This window comes from Pseudonaja textilis, chromosome 18 (genome assembly GCF_049901715.1).
Source record: "Pseudonaja textilis isolate UNSWEBS1 chromosome 18, rPseTex1.2, whole genome shotgun sequence".
Classification (NCBI taxonomy): Eukaryota; Metazoa; Chordata; class Lepidosauria; order Squamata; family Elapidae; genus Pseudonaja; species Pseudonaja textilis.
The window spans coordinates 4228272-4242205 of NC_142007.1; the positions used below are offsets into that span (position 1 = coordinate 4228272).

Below are 13934 nucleotides of genomic sequence, written 5' to 3' on the forward strand. Positions count from 1 at the left end.
CAGATTTTCCTTTTCTATTTTCTCATTCTTGTAGCCTCTGAACTAAACCAGCACTTTGACTTCATCTGTTGCTTCAAATCTCTTTTCCACTCCTACTCTCTGTCTCCCTGATTCTCCAACATTCATTAGGAGAGTAGAAAATACTATTTCAGACAAATGGGTAAAATAGAATAAAATACAGTAGAACAGAATAGGAATAAGAATAGAGTAAAATAGAATAGGAGAAAGAGAAGAGAAGAAAAGACAAGATAACAGAATAGAATAGGAATAGGAATAAGAATAGAATAGAACAGAACACAGAAAAGAATACAGAATAGAATAGAATAGAATAAACTAGGAATAGAATAGAATAAACTAGGAATAGAACAGAATAAATGAAAAATAGAATAAATTGGGAATGGAATGGAATAGAATAGCATAACTTTGGAATAGAATAGAATAACTTAGGAATAGAATAGAATAGAATAAATGTAGAATAGAATAAATTTGGAATGGAACGGAACAGAACAGAACAAAACAGAATAGAACAGAATAGCAGAGTTGGAAAAGACCTTGGAGGTCTTCTAGTCCAACCCCCTGCCTAGGCAGGAAAACCTGCCCTATACCAAATAGTTGTCCAATCTCTTCTTAAAATTTTCCAGTATTGGAGCATCCACAACTTCTGTAGGCAAATATAATTGCAATAAGTTAACAAAAGAATGTTTTCAGGCACTCAGAGGCACACGATCCTTGTAATCGCCTTTACAGTGCAGGAAACCCAGCAAAGAGACTCAATCCAGCTTCAAAAAAAACAAACCCCAACCAGATCTAAAGCTGGTTAAACCTGGATGCAGCACCGCTCGGAAATGCCTCTTTGAAGATTAAGCTACGAAGCTAAAATAAACTTTCCCAGCAAGGCGGGGCAACGGCTTGCGTAAAAGCTGCTGAAAACATGATCTAGATGTGTCCATCAAATCACCGGAAACCTAGTTCATCTTGAGAGATTTAGGGTTTAGTGCCAGGGCTCGCTTCTGTCTTTAAACTGCTTTGGGCAGGGGGTTGGACTAGATGACCTACAAGGTCCCTTCCAACCCTGTTAATCTGAATTAAATTAAACTTCTTGGAATAAGGGTTGGAAGTATGGTCCACACGACCTCCCCTGTTCTGAAGAAGGCAATGGAGGTATTTTAATGGACATCTTAGCAGGCCAGTCACCTGTTTGCACAGCTGCTTTGTCCTCGACAGGGGATGGCAGGCAGGTGAAATAAAACTCTATTAGGGACAACATGGTGACTCCCCTTCCCTGGATGAGAGACCCAGGCAAATGGAGAGGAGTGGGGGGCGAGAGGAGGGGAATTTCAGAAGCCACCACTAAGCTGTTTTTTAGATAAACCTTCCCTGAGTTCCTACTGGCACAGTCCAAATCCATTTCTGACTTTCTTGGAAACAGTTGGTCTCTTGCCTTGACCTTTGGTGGCTGAATCTGGACTTGATGCAGTATTGATCGGTCTTTGGCCCGGGAAGGACCTGAAACACAAGCCGGGAAGTTAGCAGGAGGCTTTGTATAAATGCCCTCCGCTCTCTCCACTTTGGCCTGTGGGATTTAACTCCTTTTTTTTTTGGCCTCTCTTCAAGGAAGAATAGAATAGAACTCTTTATCGGCCGAGTGGGATTGGACACACAAGGAATTTGTCTTGGTGCAAATGCTCTCAGTGTACGTAGAATAGAAATAGAAATAGAAATAGAAATAGACTAGAACAGGATAGGATAGGATAGGATAGGATAGGATAGGATAGGATAGGATAGGATAGGATAGGATAGAGGAATGAAGAACAGAATGGAAGAAAGAGAAGAGAAGGAATAGAATAGAATAGAATAGAATAGAATAGAATAGAATAGAATAGAATAGAATAGAATAGAATAGAATAGAATTCTTTATTGGCCGAGTGGGATTGGACACACAAGGAATTTGTCTTGGTGCAAATGCTCTCAGTGTACGTAGAATAGAATAGAAATAGAAATAGACTAGAAGAGGATAGGATAGGATAGGATAGGATAGGATAGGATAGGATAGGATAGGATAGGATAGGATAGAGGAATGAAGAACAGAATGGAAGAAAGAGAAGAGAAGGAAGAGAAGAGAACAGCATAGAATAGAATAGAGTAGAGTAGAATAGAATAGAATAGAATAGAATAGAATAGAATAGAATAGAACAGAATCCTTTATTGGCCAAGTGTGATTGGACACACGAGGAATCTGTCTTCGGTACAGATGCTCTTCTCAGTGTTTCTCCCTTTCTCTTCCTGCTCAGCTCTCCCTCGGCGAGGGCAGTTGGCTGGCATTTCGGAAGACTGTCTCCCCCAGCTATCTCCTTGCCGAGGGAGTGAAAAAGGTCAGACAGGTGTCCGTTCTGTTCATTTACGCTCTCTCTAGGAACCTGGCGTTGAAAAGGCCCCGCTTAGAAAATCAGATGTCAGGAGAACCTTTGCAGCCTCCTAACCCTTTCCACCTGCACCGGTCCTCTGACCAGCTAAAAGCAGGTAGAATTCAAATGTTTTCTTTAGTGACCGGCACTGGGGGAAAAAAAAAGGGATATGTGACTAAAACAGGTTAAGTTACAACAGCACTGGGGAAAAAAAAAAGGACTTTGGAATATTTTCCCCCGCTTACTGACTGTTGTAACATTCCCTGTGGTCACATGATGAACATTCAGATGCTCGGCCACGGGTTCATATTTATGACGGTCGCAGTGTCATTACATATACAAAATCCCCCTTCCTTCCTGCCCCCCTAACCTGCTTTCCAGCTCCGTTCTCCTGTGCAGGGCAACCCAAGAAGAGCCAGCCAATCAGCTGGGACTCAGGAGGCAGATAATAGATGGGGGCGGGGCCAGTCAGGGGCAGTATTTGCTGGTTCTCCAAACGACCCAAAATTTCCGCTACCGGTTCTCCAGAACGGGTCAGAACCGACTGAATACCACCTCTGTAGCCCTCGGCTTTACAGTCATTTCTTTAGTGATGGTTTTAAAGTTATGACGATCCTGAAAAAAGTGGCCTATTGATGACCCTTCTTCACACTTATGAACAACTTCAGCCTCCCATGGTCCCATGATCAAAACTCGGACAGTTGGCAACTGGCGTGTACTCAGTACAGTTGTAATTCCCCTTTTGTGACCGTCGGACAAGCCAATTCAAACGGGGAAGCCCAATTCACTTAACAACCGTGGGACTTCACGATCGCAGGGATGCGCTTAACAAATGCAGCGAGAAAGGTCGGAAAAACGGGGGCCAAAATTCACTTAACAGCTGCCTCGCTTAGCAACGGAAATTTATTGGCCCGGTTGTGGTGGTAAGTCGAGGACTTCCTGCAGAAGAATTAATTCATCGGCCACTTTAAAATGGCTGATGAATTAAATCTAAAAGATACACGGAGAGAAAGTAATGCCAAAACTAAACAATACACCTTTTATTCAAATAGACATTTATCATGGTCCAGAATAGATATGATAGGGATGTCAACAGAATTACTATCTAACATTCAAGAAATAAATATTGAAACAAGAATGAATTCATTGGCAGCCTGAAGGGGACTCGTTCCCAAAAATAAATGAAACAATCAGGATATTCCGGGAAAGGTGGAGAACACCTGTTATGGTTACACACAGCTCTGTTCCCACCGCCACCTCCTTCGCCTAAGGAAGTGTGCGCATAAAAAAAGAACACAAGCATGTGACTCAAAGAGGGGCGCACCTGACTAAGCAGGACTCCCCAGTTGTCTTCACAACAGCAAAAAAAGAGAGAGAGAGAGAGAGAAAAACAATTCAGGGTGATCTTGGGTACGTGGATGTGTAAGTCGCCGCAAATTAAGTTTGACCCGAGGCAATTTTGCTGACTTACAGTGTCGCTTTTTTGCAGTTGCTCCAATGCAGTCCAGCTGCGACTTGTTATACGTTCATGTATTTGCCATGCACTAAATAAATAAAACCAGTTGCTTCAGAGCGTTAACAAAACATCAGGAGCAGACTTGTAATTCACATCAGTGCTCAGTTAAGGGCTTCTCTCCTTGTGCAATCGTATTTAAAAGGGGAACCTTGTTTACAAACAATTTGCTAGCTGCCTGTTATCGTTTCTTGCCCCTCCATTTACGGATCTGTTGCATCTGGTTGAAGAAGGGCTGCAGAGCACAATGCATTCCCACCCACCCCCCAAAAAATAATAAGAGGGGGTGTCTTTGCATGGGGATCACCACCTCCTGCCTTTGAAGGCTAAAGGGGATGGTTGCTCTGAAAAATGTATTCATTACGGTCAATTTCTGAATTCCCTCCCTCTGTTTTCACAAGGTTCATTTTACAAAAGGGATGTGTTTGAATGAGGAGATTTTTTGGGGGGCGGGGGGGATCTCCCTTAAGCTTTTCCCCCGAGATCCTGCCTATTTTTATTTTCTGCACCTTTGAAACTCGGAGGCTTCACCTGCTCACAGGTGGTCAGGAGTTCCCCACTGCAAATTTAGGAATCAGCTGCAAAAAAAACAACAACAACGGGGATACTCAACCTCGTTTGAAATGCTCCCCCACTCCGTCAGAACCAAGTTGACAAGATCCTGGCTTCTTCTAACAGCAAACCCTAATTTCTCTTTTTCTGCTGTGGCCTTGGAGCTCTCTGAGCTTGGCAGATGTTGCATGATCAAACTAAGCAACATCTTCAGTGAAAACCTACTTCCTACTAGCACTGACGATGTTGCTTAGTAGGGTAATGAAACGTCTGCAAGAAAACCACCAAGCTCGGAGGGCACCAAGGACCCCACAGTCCTCTTCCTCCTCCTCCTTTTCCTCTTCCTCCTCTTCTCCACACACACAACACTCCTTTCTAGCACTGATTCTGTTAGCTAGTTGGGTAATGAAACGTCTGCAAGAAAACTACCAAGCTGTGGTTGGAAATTGCACATCTGTACACCTTTCTAGAGATGTACACTCCAAGGAAGAAGAAGCAGTAGCACAAATGAGTGGAACTTTTATAACTTGGAAACCTTTTTCATGCTAGCACATCAGGAATCCTGAGAACATCTGGCTTAGAGCCCCCTTCAACAGCTGTCTCTTCCTCAATTTGCTTCTTGTTTGAGTTCAGCTGACTTAGCTAGCCTGGGAAAAAAATTAAGTTTTGTTTTTCATTAAAGACAGACATATCTCCGTTAGAAAGCAAAAACAAGGCATGCGTAATTATATTAACTTTATTAGAGGTCTTCAAAGAAATAGCCAAAGGAACATTGTCAGAGCTGTACAACTCCTCCACACACTTACACACCGACCCACACTCCCATGCACACAAAATTTGCATCAAGTATCCTCTAGCATTGCTACAACACAATCGCAACCTGAACTGCAAGATTTGAGATCCAATATCACTTTACAGTTTGCACTCACATTAAAGCCAACAACACACCGACTCGGACACAAACACACACCTCAAAAGTACAAAAAAAACAACAACTGGAATTGAAATTACAGCCATAACCAACCAACACCTCCACCCTTTACTTCAACAGCCATCCAGAAGCAGCTGGTGTCAAAACAGCTGGGATCATTTTTACTAAATTAAATAATTTCTTTAGAAAAATTACCTCTCCCCTTGCTGCAAGCAAACACATTTAATTGCTTATTAAATAGAATATCAGACAAGCCAACAAAGGCCCTCCTGTAAACTTTACTAAACGTTGGCGGTTGAACAGTATCTATTTTTATATTTTAAATTCAAGTAACAAAAGTAGACCATGGGTTATCCCGGCCCATAGCAACACCGAAAGTGTGAACTAGAATTGTGTCTGCTGCCATCCCATTGCCTGACTGACCAGATGAGTTTATTCGGAAGAGAAAAGGAAAGGAGGGAGGGAGGGAGGAAAGAAAGAAGGAAAAAAAAGAAAGAGAGAGAAAGAAAGAGAAAGAAAGAAAAGAAAGAAAGAAAGAAAGAAAGAAAGAAAGAAAGAAAGAAAGAAAGAAAGAAAGAAAGAAAGAAAGAAAGAAAGAAGGAGGGAGGGAAAGAGGGAGGGAGGAAAGTAAGAAGGAAGGAAGGGAGAGGGGAAGAAGGAAGGAAGGAAGGAAGGAGGAGATGGAAGATGCTATCCAATTGGTTTCTTCAAGGAACAATGGGCTATAAAAGCGAAGAAGAATAAATAACAACAAACACAACATAATGCATACATACAACATAATATGGGTCTTAGGGAATCTTTGCAACATTCCCAATTCTTGAAACGATCCACCAGTTCTTCACTTCTCCTCTGTTCTTCTTACAGTCTTCTCTTCTATTCCATGTGCCCAACAGGAAGCATTCTACTTCTGCCCCAAATAGTTTGCAAGCAGCTTTATTATTATTATTTAAAGGGTAATCAACAAAGCAGCATGTTTCAAAAAAGGATAACTATCAACCGTGGAGAACACAACTGTCCCCAAGAGCAAGCAAGCAAGGTTGTGTTAGGCCCTGGGAATAACAGTTGCACACAGGAAGTAGCCCTAGCCAGCTTTCACAAAGCAAAATATTTCTCCATCGGAGAGAGTGCAAAAAAGGTCCTTCTTTATGACATACACCAAAAGGCAGAGGATTCGCTGGGAAAAATAAGTTCCCTTGAAGCAATGTACTGGGCGTAAAAACTGGCTGTCCTTCCTGGGCACATTTATGCGCACGCAATCACACTGTGTGTATTGATCGAGCCGTTTATTATATACTTGACTAAGGATACCCTCATTTTATCCCGGGTCAGAATTGCCAGCAATGCTGTCTCTTTGCAAACCTTCATAACAGCTGTGCTTTTTGTTGTTGTTGTTTTTGTTTTTGTTGCAGCCAGGGAAATATGTCTTATACTTGTTTGCTTTGGGGAGTGGGGGTGGTTTGTTGCTACAAGCCATCTCAAAATTCCTAATCCTGCAGGAGCATCAAAATCTATTTTTACAGCTCAGGTCTTCAACCGATTGAATGGCGACTTTGAAAAAAACCAGCGTTGCATTTGTTCCTTGGCGTAACGGTTAGCAGATAGGGTGTGGGTTTTGTTTGTTTGTTTTTGCTGTTTGGGGGTGAATTGCAAGATCTATCAATGGCACACAAAAATCCAGACTGGTTCTAACCCCACAGACACAGTTATTTCTTCATAACAACCATCTAACCAGGGTCCACCGCTGTGTTGGTACCCAGTGGATTAGCGGATGGGAAGAATTCCACATCCTTTTCTCAGAAGTATTTTTTATTTTTCATAGCACCACAAGCCAAAGTAGAGGAACGGGAATGGGGCAAAGGGTTCCTGGCCTCCAGAAGTCCACCATCCAATTTTCTCATTCCTCCCTTCCGTTCTTCCTGCTTCAGTGGATGGACGCTTCCCTTAGCAATCGTAGATCTCATGGTCGGAGGAGAGCGGCTTCCTCACCTCTGTCTCCCAGATGTTGTCGTAGCTATAGTCCTCGTGGAAGCTTTGCAGCTCAGCGTAGTCGTGATACGTTGTCGAGTCGAGCGATTCCCCTCCTGTTTCAGGGGGGTTGTAAGCCTGAAGGTTTTCATCTAGAAGAGATCAAGAGCAACCAAGAGGATTAGTGGTCTAGAAGACAAAACATACGAAGAATAATTACAGGAATTGTTATAGTCTAGTGAAAAGAAGGACCAGAGGTGACAGGATAGCAGTGTCCTAATATCTCAGGGGCTGTTCCAAAGAAGAGGGAGTCAAGCTATTCTCCAAAGCACCAGAAGTGTTGTGGTTCACCAACAGCAGGTGTGGATGGCTGAGGTCTCAGAGAGCGCGGACTCAGGTGAGGGGCCTGCATGTGATGCAGGGATGGGGCCAGGACCATCAGGGAGTGGAGCTTGTGGAGGCTGGCAGCAGTGAGGAAGAGGTCCCCGAGGAGCCTGGGCCCAGTGCACATGTGTGCAGGGCTGCTTGAAGGAAAGAGCAGCTGCAGCAGCACAGGCAACTCAGGAGTAAGGCTGCAAAGTAAAGGCCCCTCCCTTAAGAGATAAAAGCCAGCTGAGAAACTGGAGTTCTTTGCAGGAAGCAAAGATGTTTTTGAAACAGCCTTTTAACCGGGAAGGAACGGAATTCGTAACAAATCATGAAAAGGTGTTACCTCTGTTTTGTATTTGTTTCCTTGGAACAAGGTTTGGGTCAGAACAAGAAGGCAGGAGAAAAAGCGATGGATGGAAATTAATCGAGGAGAGAAGCAACCTAGAACTAAGGATGAATTTCCTGACCGTGAGAACAATTAATCAATGGAAGCAAAGTTGTGAATGCTCCAACACTGGAGGCTTTTATGGAGAGATTGGACAGGCATTTGCCTGGAATGGCATAGGGTTCCCTGCTTGAGTAGGGGGTTGGACTAGAAGACCTCCAAGGTCCCTTCCAACTCTGCTATTCTTTAAGTTAAGGATTTGAAGCCTGGGGCAGCCAAGCAGGCCGCAATCCCTTCCCCGGTAAGGACCATTGAACGCTCCTTCTGGAGTTGCATTGCTCATGATTTAATGAGTGCAATCATTGCAACCTGATAGTTGCTTTCGTTTGGATCCCCTCTGAATTGTCCAGTCTTCTTTATTTATTTGATTTTGTCAATCGCTTAGAAGGAAATAGGTCCAAGTAAGCCTGGAGGCAGTTCCAAAAATTAGTTAATTTTGATTAATCAAGTTTCAAGGTATGGCTATTCAAATTAGAACTAATTTTCCTGGTCGTTCTAAATTTTTAACGTTTTCCTGACAAGACACTTGTAGAAATTATTTTAATGTAATATTTTAAAGTAATAGGTTAAGATTTGGGTGTCGGGGGGAGAATGCTTCTAAATGTACATTTAGCAGTATGTTGCATGGAGATAGAGGAATCAAAACCATTTTTTAAACTGAGACAATGGGAGCATATCTTTAAAGAAATAGAATACACCTCAACATTTACTTTAGAACTCGGACTTTTCCGGTGGAGTAAACTACGGAGTTTTGCAGTTTTGACAATGTTGAGTGAGGAGGCAATTGCTCTAAGCTTTCCCAGTTAATAAGAGATGGCCCATATATTTGGCTGTTCTTCTCCTACGTGACTGTGAATTCTAATCCAGAAGACTCATTCAAAGCCAAGACTCAAGGTTTCCCAAGCACTCACCTGAAGTCGGCAAGGAACGCATCCGAAGGCCATCTCCGGACGAGGTGCTCTGTTTGCAGGTGAGGAAAGACCAAAAAAAAAAGGAGTTGAGAGCTGTGAAGCCCACTGCAATGACCAGGGGCGTGGCACAAGAACAACAAAGTCACAAAAGTAGATAAATTCCCTTTAATGCCGCCAACTTGTCCCCTAACGTCCAGTTATCCTCGGCAGGAGATCAAACTCTTCCAAAAACCGTCTACGAAGGGAAGAAGTGCAGTCCGAACCCAAAGTACAGATAAAGTAGAAATAAAAAAACCAACACAAACCACGCTGAGGTAATTAACACGACAGACCAGGATAATAAATTGCAGACTTCCAAAAGATAACGAGGCACACACAGTTGGGAGGACGCCAAAACCCAGATAAGCCTGACAAAGATAATGCATGCTTTGATTCCAGCAATGTGCTGTGTGCAAACGCCCCACTTATATCCTGTTCTCCCAGCTGCAACTAATGAAAGGGATCAGGGCCCTTTTCTCTCCCATAAGCCATGTTGCTCCCTTCTCCATTCCTCCATGCGTGCCCTAAGATGAAGAGGGGGTGGCCCTGGGTCTTCCTCTGAATGCCCAGCCAGACTGTGCCCTTCCCCTATTTTCCCCACAGCCACCGGATCCACACTCCCACTCCCTGTCAGTTGCTCAATCTCCCCTTCGGAATCAGACTCCGACAAGGGCATGACACCCACAGGACAGTTTTGTCTCCCGATTCCACCCCTACCCCACCCAGAAGTGGGTAAGGAGGATCAAATCTCTTCAGGAAATGTTGCACAGCACTTACCGTGGTCAAGTAATGGACATCTGGTGCAGGTTCTGTGGCAAAATGGAAGGCCGGGACCGAGGCATTGCCTCTCTGTGCAAGGCTGGGTTCTCGCCAGGGATTTCCGCAGGAAGGTTGAAAGCTCCTCCAGCCAAGAGGATGGTGGCAGATGGGAACGGACACTGGCATGGCCGGGTAGCCATTCTGGTGCTCCACAGTGGATGGCCCATGACACCTCCCAAGCTGCGAAAGAGATGAAGAAGGAAGGGGGGGAGGAAGAGGGAGGAAGAAGGAAGGAAGGAGAAAGAAGAAGAGGGAGAGAGAGTGGGAGAAGAAGAAGGAGGGAGGAGGGAAGAGGAGGAGAAAGAAGAGGAGAAAGGAGGGAGGGGGAAGAAGGAGGAGGAGGAAGAGGAGGAGAAAGAAGAGGAAGAGAAAAGAGGAGGAAGAGGGAGAGAAGAGGAAGAAGAAGAAAGGAGAAAGGAAGCGGAGGAGGAGAAAGAAAAGGAAGGAGAGGGAGAAGAAAAAGAGAAGCAAGAAGAGGAAGAGAAAGATGGAGAGAAGGGGGGAGAAGGAGGAGGAAGTGGAGGAAGAGAAAGAAGAGGAGGGAGAGAGGGGGGAAGAAGGAGAAGAAACTATTGTAAGTTGAAGACTACCTGTACAATCATTTTGAGATCCCCCTTGTACCCTCTGCTTACTTGGCCCCACTCACCTCGTCGAGGAAGTACGAGCCTGCGGCCCCGTGCGAGGAGGGGGAATTGGGCGTGTAGGGATCCGCATACATGGGGGAAGACGACAGAGAGATATTTTCCAAGGTTTGGGGAGCTGGACAAGTCTGACTCCGTGGCACGTTCCACTGTTTCAGCTGCAGAGGAGACAAAAAAAAAAAAAGGCTCATTGCATGAGAAATCCAGCTGCAGAGGGACGTTTGCAGGGCCATTCCAGATCCTCGTCCTCCCAAGCCCACAAAGCAGGGCTTTGATCCCTGTTGTGGCCCACAAGTGGCCAGCAGAGCTGGTGGCAGACTCGGACAGTGAGGAGGTTGTGGAGGAACATGGGCCAGTCCTGGAGTCTGGGGAAGGCTCTGACAAGGGCTCTGCATCGGAGGCAGAGATGAGGCCAGGGCCGTCCGACAGTTATCAGCTATTGGAGATCAGTTGGGAAGAAGAGCAGCTGGAGCCTGTCCCCGATATGTGCATGCACAGAGCTGCCAGGAGAAGGGAACAGCTAAGGAACAAGGGTCGACTCGGGAGTAAAACCACAGGTGAACGGTGAATGGCTCCTCCCACAGGGAATAAAGAGGAATGAAAGGGGAGTGGAGTTTGCAGGAGACAATTAGTTCCATTCATTAGAGTGAAGATCTGTTCCTGACTTCTTGCCAAGTAATTGGTGCTACAGCATGACGTTTGGAAGATATCGGCCTGGCAGCTCTCCAAGCCTGATAAAAGTCTGTAGTTGTGAAAGCTTATGAAAGACTGTTGGCGGGGACTTTGCTGGAGAGGAATTCACTTTAACCTAAATAAAAGGGGTTTTATCAGGACGAGGAGTCTGCTTCATGCTCTTGGGAAGCCTAGGTCAGAACAATCCCAGAGCTCTGCCCACTCCCCAAATTCTCCGATTATCCTCAACCCGTACATGGTTTAAGTCCAGGTGCAGCGGGCGGACGGCAGGATGCTCCTGTTGGGCCAGGGCTGAGTACGGCTCATTGTACACGGCAGAGACTCCTTCTCCATGGGGGTGCTTTGAGATGAGCGGGAAGGGGCTTTTCTTTTCGGAGTCCTCCCAGTGGCCCTGGGGGGGCTGAGATGGCGGGACCCCCTTCCCTTTGGACTTTCGAGAACTCCCTTTTCTTTTCAGCTCGGCTTTCGGCATTCCTGCCCCTTGCTTTCCTGAGCACTGCAACAAGAGGAGACACCATTTATGTCTCTACACCATCCCTGAGCAGAAAAATTACATGGTGTGATATGTAAAATTATACCTGTGGAAATATGAAGCAATGGTAACGCCATTTTTAACTTCGGTATTAACCTAAGATAATTTACTGGAATATTATGTAAGAATTCTCTATTGTTTTGTATGAAGGTCATATATTTGGTGGGTCACGCTGTCCAGTAACATGTTAATGAAGGAGATTACTGGAAATGGAAATGGGTAAACAGGTTAAGGAAACTGATGTTACACTACAATAATAGCGGTGTTGCGTAGGGTGAGGTGTAGCTGGATAGATTGTGAACCCGGAAAGGGGCAGAGACTGTATATTTGAAACGGTATATAAACCCCAGCCTTCCTGGGGGAAATGTCTTCTGTGGCTCCACCCGTGAGCACAGAATTCCCTTTTGCAAAAGCTCCATAATAAAGCTCCTATTTATTGTTAAAATAAATGCAAAAAAGGGAGACAGAGGCCCTGATGATGTTACCTAGTGTGGTCATGAAACGCCTGGAAGAAGAGCACCGAACTCAAGGGAGCACAAAGGACCACACAGTTCAACCCCATGCTACAAATATTGTCTTCTAAGGAACATTCGTTCAAAAGTTTATGGAGATTCTCAGTCCTCCAGGTAATGGTTGTCCCAAAGGTGCTTTTTAAAATATTAAATATTTTTTATTAATTTTTTTCAGCTTTAAAAACAAATCATATATATAGTTTTTGCAGTGAGTTGTGGCATCGACTTTTCCATTTTCATTTTCATTTACATACACACACACACACACACACACACCCCCATTTACATTTACATTTTGCATTATCTTTTATTCCTGTTATCTAACCAAACATACCATTTTCCCCAAACCATATAATATTCTTTGTTTTCTTTCTCCTGCAATTCCATTATAAGTTTATTCATTTCTGCCCAATCCATAATTTTCTTTATAATCATATTATCTGTGGGGCTACTCTCTAATTTCCAATTTAGGGCATACATTATTCTAGCTGCTGTTAGTATATGTATTATTACCGTATATATTCAATGTCTTTCTTATATTCACCTCTGAATATACCTAGTAAGAACATTTCAGGCTTAAGTTCTGTTTTTGAACCAATTACTTCTTGCAACCAGATCCTTATTTTATTCCAAAATTTCTTTGCTTTTAGGTGCTTTTTTTTGTTTTTCAAGAGGCAACTGGACTGTCTGGTTTTTCTTTGAAGGCTTTCGCTTCTCCCAGAAGCTTCTTCAGCCCATAAATCCTTCCGTTCCTTGCCACCCAGTCAGAGCTGAAGAAAAACCAGAAAGTCTAGTTGCCTCTTGGGGAAAAAAAAAACTCCTTTGTGACATTCAAAAAACAAACCGAACGATTTTTGAACCTCCAACTTACGCAGACTGGTTGCGGCACAGGGTTTTCAGCTAACCAATTCTGGGGCAACGCGTCGACCGATGGTCTCTCGGACAGAGAGGCTGTGCTAGTTTGGGAGTGGTGGGTGGACGTAGGCCCCTTCCCAGCAGAAGCCCAGGAATTCGTTCTGCCCTCCGAGGTGAGTGACCCTCTTCCGCTTCCTGAAAACTAAACCAAGCGAGAAATTAAAATGCATGGAATTTGGGCCGCGGGCAGAGAAGCTGATCGAATACACTTGAACGATTGGCATGGCAAAAGGAATGCAATCCTGGCCTTCAAAGAATGGGGAAGAAGAGTGAGATGTTAAGCGGGTAGTTCATGAAGAGATTACAGCGGTCCTTGATTTACAACAATTCCTTTACTGACCAAAGTTACCATGGCATAGAAAAAAATGAGTTATGACCAGAAGTGGTATCCAGCAGGTTCTGACCAGTTCTGGAGAACCGGTAGCAGAAATTTTGAGTAGTTGGGAGAACCGGCAAATCCCACCTCTGACTAGCCCCGCCTCCATCTATTCTCTGCCTCCTGAGTCTCAGCTGATCAGCTGGGTCTCCTTTGGTTGCCCTGCACAGGAGAACGGAGCTGGAAAGCAGGTTGGAGGTGGGGGTGGAGAGGGAATGGGGATTTTGTAGGAGCCTTCCCCTGCCACGCCCAACAAGCCACACCCAGCAATCCATGCCACTCCCATAAGGGAATAAAGAGGAGTGAAAGTGGA

At 44.5% G+C, this 13934-nt stretch overlaps 1 protein-coding gene across 1 annotated transcript in view; it reads right to left on the minus strand.

Moving 5' to 3' along the window:
- Positions 1-5192: 5192 nt before the first annotated feature.
- PLEKHN1 (pleckstrin homology domain containing N1) overlaps positions 5193-13934 on the minus strand; it is a 39734-nt gene continuing 30992 nt past the window's right edge. The window contains exons 11-16 of the mRNA XM_087914919.1: positions 13202-13387; positions 11522-11782; positions 10599-10751; positions 9911-10132; positions 9095-9143; positions 5193-7521 (exon numbers count right to left, since the gene is read on the minus strand). Of these exons, the coding sequence (XP_087771045.1) occupies positions 7346-7521; positions 9095-9143; positions 9911-10132; positions 10599-10751; positions 11522-11782; positions 13202-13387 (1047 nt within the window). The 3' untranslated portion in view covers positions 5193-7345. The remainder of the gene's footprint in view (positions 7522-9094; positions 9144-9910; positions 10133-10598; positions 10752-11521; positions 11783-13201; positions 13388-13934) is intronic.